The sequence below is a fragment of the Sitodiplosis mosellana genome, unplaced genomic scaffold (genome assembly GCF_009176505.1).
Source record: "Sitodiplosis mosellana isolate CC-2019 unplaced genomic scaffold, AAFC_SMos_1.0 Smas_scaffold_3358, whole genome shotgun sequence".
In the NCBI taxonomy this organism is placed as follows: domain Eukaryota; kingdom Metazoa; phylum Arthropoda; class Insecta; order Diptera; family Cecidomyiidae; genus Sitodiplosis; species Sitodiplosis mosellana.
In genome coordinates, this window is record NW_022598600.1 from 1 (window position 1) to 8,017 (window position 8,017).

Here is an 8,017-nt window from a genome sequence, read left to right on the forward strand (position 1 = left end):
TGCAAAGAAATCGAACGAAAATGTGTGAAATGACGAGAAAACGTGTTTTTTATGCAAATGTCTTACATGATTTCGAGGATAAAAATGGGATTGGCCCAAACCGCCAGTTTATAGGCGGAATGCGAACCATTTTGTGTTCCTAAAGAGATAGGAGACAGATTCTAAAACATTTCAAGATATTCATTTTTGCTTGAGAAACTGGCCTCCTATTTCTCACCAGGAACGCATATATGATTCCCATGTAATTAAGCGCATTTGGCTAATCCCATTTTTATAATCAACAACACATATATATTTACATGATGAGCCTTCATCACGAATTGAACAAAAAAGTACGCTTAGAGTAAATTCATATCATCACTGTGCACTCCAATCTCACATACACTAAATTCCTCTGGTGCACACGTATAGCTGTTGTTTTTTCATTCCATCTGAACAAACACAAAAGTGGTGTGTTGGGCTAAAACCGTTTTCGAAAATGATTATTCGTTTATTTTGCGACGTTTCGCTCTTATTAGGAGCATCATCAGGCTGGAGATCAAAAATGTACACAGAAAACACTGAAGAAGTGTTAGAACAATTGGCAACAGCCGAAAATAACCAAATTACGAACCAGTTACATCTGAATTTAAATTTTTTTCGAACGTATTCCATTTTTTTCTATCAATTTCCACATATTGTATCAGCTACACGTATCCATCAGAGGAATTTTGTAATTGAGCTTCATTTAGTGTCTGAATATGATTACACTAAGCAACAACAAGAAACAACCACAGAGAAGGGAACTTATTCACAACGTTTTTGGGCCCACTTAATCCAAATCTGGCGTTAGTTTGTCCTGGCACGCCTAGTTTTCAAGATACGTTCATTGCTGTTTCCGTATCAGATTCGGATTAAGTGGACCAAAAAACCTTGGAAATGAGTCTAATCTTTTTGGGAGAATTTCGTTTTCGAAATTCGCTGCATAGTGTTAGTAAACCTCCATTCATAAATTATTCAACGCAGTTCACGTGTCAGCTATTGGTGTATGAATGGTATAAAAGAGGCAGCACCGCACGGGGAAGACCAAATGAATTCAAAGGATCTTCTAAAGAAGGACAAGACGGTTCTCTACTATCATTGTGCAACAGGTTAAAACTCTGTTTGGTTGGCAAATTAAAATGAAGCTACTACACGGTTTGTTTTCGGTGCTATTTATGGTTGAATTTTCGGTAAGTTCTTTCTATTCCTTTATCATTTTCACTTTTATCCAATAAAATACGAAATTTCTGTAGAAATGAAAATTAACACGAAATTTCTTTTTCTAGGAACTTCAAGGTAAACGTAAGACATTTATGGTTTTCGAACTAGCTTTTTATGATTCCAAAAGATTTTTTCAGACTTTTATAATATTCAATTCGAAATTTCAACTTCTTTTCTAATGAACAGATGGCTTTTTCTCGCAAGCTCTTCTTAAGGGCGAAGTGATTGGAAACATGTCACAGGCAAAGTTTGTAGCTGGAATACATGCCCCCGCAAGTAAGTCTGCTTTAGAATCATTTTCTTTTTTCTTCGTGTGAATTTTTATGCGAAAAATTCGAATATTCTATCAATTTTGCTAGGGGCTGACCACGCTCCAGAAAATAGAAAATAATGCTAGATTTTATAATTTTTTTCAAACAATATATTATTTACAACTGTGATATTTTTCGAACTTTCTCCAGAAACGTTTGACTGTAAATGATAACTTTCAATTGTGCGTTGTCAGTTTACTGTCAGAAAATTCATCACATTGTGGTGGTCAAAAGTATCGTTCATAGTGGATTATAGATTTAGTCAAATATTTGAGTCAACATACAGATGGTATTAAAACTGAATGATAGAAACGAATTTTGTAAAGGTTGTTTCAATAGCGACGCACAAAAGTATTGATAAATAAAACAAACAAATTTAATTTTTTTTCCCGAAATCTTTATTGTATATTGTAGTTTGGTCCTTGCTATTTATGTTTTGGACTGAGTATGGTGAAAAAAAATCTGTGTGGTGCATTTTATTAGTGGCTTATTGGCTATATCTCGAAAACGGTGCGGAATTCTGCTCTGGTTGTTGGGGCGAACTTTTGGCTCAATCTGAGATAAAAACTGTTAAAAATAAATAAAACGCGGAAAATTGGATTTGGAGAGGTAAAAAGCAAGATTCTCACATGACATTTTGATTTTTTGTAAATTCAAAAATGGACCTATTTTCGTGATTGGATTTCACAATTTTAACTCGTTGCTTTTTGAAATATCTCTTCATGGCACTACAGGTGGGCGTTTTGCGATTACTTAATCACTTGCAAAATCATTTTTCGGATGATTAAGATGGCACTTAATCACTTAATCACTTAATCGCTATTAATCATGATTAAGTGATTGTGCAATTGATTAATTAATCATCGATGATGATTAAGTTGTTGTCTTAATCACGATGTCACCGTGATTAACTGTGACAACTTAATCATGATTAAGTAAATTCTTAATCATGATTAAGATGTGATTAACGAAATGATTGTGTAGATTTAATTAATCATTAGACGCCATAAATGCAGAAATGTTGAAAATGATTCCCATTTTCCACAATCATTTCGTTAATCACATCTTAATCATGATTAAGAATTTACTTAATCATGATTAACTATTTACTTAATCATGATTAAGTTGTCACAGTTTATCACGGTGACATCGTGATTAAGACAACAACTTAATCATCATCGATGATTAATTAATCAATTGCACAATCACTTAATCATGATTAATAGCGATTAAGTGATTAAGTGGTCGTATTAATCATCGCGAATTTTAGGTGTTTGATTAAGATTAATTAATCTTAATCAAATAGTCCGCCCATCTGTACATGGCACAAAATGGTAAAGATTGACGAATAATTTCGACGTATTAGTTTGACAGATCGGGTAGCCTGTCATGATTTACGGTAGGGTTACTTTTGTGCGTCGCTATTGAAACACCCTTTAGATGAAGAATTCGCGGTTTCCCTCTAGCAATTTTGTGTGTGTGTTCATTTTTTCTTCGAATATTATTGCTTGTACTGAGAATGAAACGATTTTATTACAAAATATTTGCATGAATACAAAGACCATCCAAATGATGCCAGTAGAAAAATGATGAATATGTGTACCGCATTTATTCTGTCGAAAACGGAAATTATCACGAATGCACATTGTGTGTATGAGGCCCCATATGTTTATGTGGTAGCTGGTACGAAAGTTGTATCAGATGCAAACCAGAAAATTAAAATCAAAGTCGAAAAAGAGAACATTGCATGGCACCCTTATTATAGTCGATTAATTTTTGGTGCATTTGATATTGCCAAAATTACACTGAAAACGCCGTTAGAATTCAGCGATACCGTTGGCAGTATTGAACTCGTGGATAAGGATTACAAATTGAATAACCCATCAGAAGTGGTCACTGTCTATGGGTATGGCATGTTGAACAACACCAGACCATCGATATTGAGGCGTTGCGATGCAAACTATATATCTGGTGTCGAACGAGCCAACACATTTAAGCCAAGTCAGGTTTTGTACTTTACAACTGGTGAAGCTACGAATGATGGCGAAATTATTACACCTGGCGATTCGGGTGGACCAGTCGTTTCAAAAACAAATGGCAAAATAGTGGGCATAACTACGGGTTATAAAACAACAGGTGGCCGCGGATCGTTCCTTCCAATTACTCTATTTCTTGATTTTATTCATGATCCAAAGGTATCTAATCACAATGCCCCAATTTTTATTCTTGACAACGCGGACAAAATCATTTTTTGCATTAATTTCAGAGCGTGAAACCAATTCCACCTCCGCTTACACCTAACGAAGCTAAATTTATAGCCGATATAACGGCACCGGCAAGTAAGTTTGCCTGTGCATTCGAAATTCGAACTAAATCAAGCCGTTTTTAACGTCACTTTTTTTTATTTTAAATAGAGGAGAGGCAAAAGTGGAGATTTTTCATGATTCATAAACATAAATATTCATTCGGAGATGTTTTTCTATTACAGAATTTCTTACTGCTTACAAAAAAGGTTTTGCCGATGCTAACGAAACTACTCAACTAAAATTTAATGCAATCATTTTGTCGAAAACGGAGATTTTGACCTGTGCGCATAGTGTGCTCGGCGCCCCATATGTCTACGTAACTGTTAATAAACTATCAAGAAATGCGACACAACTTAAAGTCACTGAAGACCAGATAGAAATTCATGAGAAATACTCATTGTCGGGGTTCGCATTTGACATTGCCAAGATTACACTTGAAGAACCGTTGGAGTTCAACGATAACGTCGGCAGCATCGATTTGGTGGACAAAGATTACAAAATGAATGACCCGTCCGAAATGGTCACTGTCTACGGTGATGTGATATCAGATGGAACAATGAGAACGAGGCGTTATGATACAAAGTATTTGGATGGCGCCATTTGCAAACCGATATTGGGCGCTGCATTTGATGCAAATCATTTGATGTGTTACACTTTAGATGGAAGCATGGGAACTCCCTCTGTGTTTGGAGGTCCAATGATTTCGAAAAAGAATAACAAACTCGTGGGCATGACCACATGTCATTCGCGTGATAAGCCAGTTGTTTTTCAACCGATTGCACCGTTGCTTGATTGGATCCGGAAGCCAAAGGTGAGACGTAATCAAAGAAGAAGAATGGCTTGAAAAAAGGGGTTTCAGGCGCCTGAAAAAGCTGAATACCGTTTCTTTTTTTGCTCCTGTCATTTGATGTTCAACAAAAGAACCGAATAAATTTGAAATTTTGAGAAAAATGCATTTTAGTTTCCATTAGCCCATGCGCAGTTATTTGATTATCTGAAATAATTGCGATATACAGTTACTCACAAAATTGTCTCTACACCTCACGATTTTCATACAAATTGGCGTTTTTCGTGTCTCAAAAAAATATGCTTCGCGAAATCGAACCTCGAATATTTTTGGTATACTGTAGGTGGAAGGCCTGAAGACGAAAATAGTGAAATTTCAGAATAAAAAATCGAAAGGAATTAAAATGGGAGATGATTATGTATTCACAAAATTGTTTGTACACCCAATTTTACATAGACTCTAATGTAAATCCAAAAATCTTCGAGGTTCGAATTCACGAAGCATATTTTTTTGAGACACGAAAAACGCCAATTTGTATGAAAATCGTGAGGTGTACAGACAATTTTGTAAGTAACTGTATATTACAAAGAGGTTTTTATACAAACTTCCCATGTAGATGGCCGCCACACAGGCAAAAATCGATTTAAAAATTGTCAAAACTATGATTTCGACATTGCAATCATACAATTGACACCAACACGATATAGCAATGTACTTTGAAATGTCAGATTGTCATACTATGTGATAAGTGGCGACTCTATACGTTCTACGCGGCAAATTTCAACAATGTCGGCCGTCATATTGAATACAACAATGGCGGCAACCATTGTTTTGACACTTCATTTTCACGTTGTATCTTGAATCGCATAAATTGGTAAAATTTAATATACGGACAAAATTTTTCTAAGTTTCTGTTTTATTCCATTAAAAAATCAAATGGAAATGTCTCACTAATCGTAATAAAAATCGAATTCAGTGGATTTTATTGAAATGCTGAGTTTTTATTGACATGTAAACAAATTTGAAAAAGAAGACGCAGAAAAACTATTGCATTACAGATTGTATACATCGAAAAAAAGTGTGAATAAACTGATAACGTGAATCCGAATTTGAAGCGAATAATTTCTCTAGTTTTAGTATTGACGAATTCATTTGATGCGATAAATGATACAATTGTGTCGGCCTTTGGTGACTTCAATTCAGACGAATTGACAGATGTTTTTTTTCATCGATTGATGGTCGGTGGAAATTGTATTGCCTTCAGAACAAGAAATACTTTTGCGTTGTTCACCAAAGACGAAATGTGTTTTCAAAGATTTAAGCATTACGAGCATTGTGCCTGGAGATTTTGATGGCGATGCATTTATCGCATTTATGGACTTACTGATAACATCCAAATTAACAGAGAAGTTGACATAAGCCGTTGCCACTGTGGTTCTGAAAAAAACCGTCTGGAGGCGACACTGATATTGGATGCGTATCTTTTCCAAACGTCACCCATAAGCAAACTACAGGCGCTATATAACGTTGATTGACACCCATAGAACGAATGAACAACTTATGAGCTCTTTATCCATAAGTGAGACGGAAAAAACTTCGAGCAGAAAACAGGCAAATAAAGCTGCGAGCAATGTGTCACTGTCGCTACTCAGCATATAGCGGAAAAGACGTTTTTGCATTTTTCTCGCTACTGAAGATAGATAACGATTAGGAATTGGGTGTCTTCGGCATTGTTGTAGAAAATAAAATGAACCACGAATGAGTATAACAATAATATATCAATGACTCACAAAATTCGAAAGGGAATAATGAAAACTGAATACCATGTCAACAGCACAAGCAACCATAGATATCCGACGAGTACTAACACAAGGCCGCGTTTCGAAAGAACACGTACCAATCTTGGACTCGAAAGCATTTACCGTAATTGCACTGAGCTCTATTACGAACATGCCAACCAATTTCCTACTGAATGTTCTCTTTACACGTTTAAAAAGCGACTCAAGGAAATGATCCTTATGTGATCGTTCGTGCAGACATTTCTACCCTAATTTATAATAACTAACGCCTACTAACTCTCTTTCTTTTTCTCTTCAAATTGCCTTAAAATTTAATGAGAATGTGATAATATTGTGTAATGAATATAATGAAGAAAAAAAACAATTGCAATGTTGTGCCCTGAGTAATGTGGCCATAATTTGTATAGTAATTTAAATAGTAGATCTCAACCATTGTACAACTAGATGTAAGCATGAAGAAACCGAATAAATAATAATAATAATCCGTCAGAAGTTGTAACTACCTATGGTTATGGGGTAGTGCGCGAACCAAACTTATTAAGACGTTGTGATGCAAAGTATATGTCATCTAAGCCTCCAAATTAGGCAGTGTTCTTCATGGCCGGTGGAGATACGCCGGATGGTGAAATTGTTGAACCACCTGGCGATCCTAGCAGACGAGTTGTCACAGAAAAGTATGACAAAATCATGGGCATAAACCAGGGTGTAAATGGAACGTCAACAGGTGGTCGCGGAATCTTTCTTCCCATTTCCCTCTTACTTGATTTCAGAGATGACTTTAGCGCACTCAAGTGCGCTACAGCGCACCCGAGTATTTCTGTTGTTTTTTCGTTCTACTTTAGCTTTTTTGCCAGGATTTTTTTAAATAATATTTTGTGAAACATAACGAAGAAGAGCTTACATTTTCTGCCCCCGGTATTCGCATTGTGTGGTCATATGCACCTAGTAATTACGCGCATTGGCTCAATTTCGCAATATTACGCAATTTCTACTTTTGGGGATTTTTTCTTCATATTTTACTAATATAAATTTGGTTTTTCAAAAACTGTTCTTTGTTATGTTACACAAAATATTGATGCAAAGTTTTTTTGACCAAAATGGTGAAGTTTAACGAAGAAAAAAACAAAAAAAACAACACAAATACTCGGGTGCGCTAAAGTCATCTCTGCTTGATTTTATCAATCATCCAAAGGTAGATTGAATATAATGAACTTATCCTAACATTCCTTTTAATTTCATTGCTGAACTTATTGCAGAGCGTGATGGCGAAGAAGAAATGTGTTTTTATTTGCACGTGTCCTCATTGCTTGTTATTACCTATCCATTTCTTTTAACTGTTTTTGTTTCGAATGAGAGTTTTTATGCGGTGAGAAATTCATTTCTTGTCGTCTTTTTTCCCTGTCATTCCATTTCAAAGTTAAATAGACAATATGCGAGTATATGAGAAAAGTGCATTTCATTTTATTTTCCATTGATCGTTGCGCAGTTATACGATTATCGTGGTTAGATAGGGTTGTTGCCAAAATCATAAGTACTATATACATGTAATTTAACCACTGATTTGTGCAAAGA

The 8,017-nt window shown here is 35.4% G+C and overlaps 1 protein-coding gene across 1 annotated transcript; it reads left to right on the forward strand.

Moving 5' to 3' along the window:
* Nucleotides 1–1,196: 1,196 nt before the first annotated feature.
* LOC129571785 (uncharacterized) lies at nt 1,197–7,150 on the forward strand (the record flags this gene model as incomplete). Its single annotated transcript, XM_055451636.1, has 7 exons — nt 1,197–1,211; nt 1,308–1,317; nt 1,429–1,518; nt 3,114–3,748; nt 3,820–3,892; nt 4,042–4,670; nt 7,031–7,150. Coding segments are annotated over exons 1-7 (1,572 nt in total), but the record flags the coding sequence as incomplete, so codon positions are not given.
* Between the last annotated feature and the right edge of the window lie 867 nt (nt 7,151–8,017).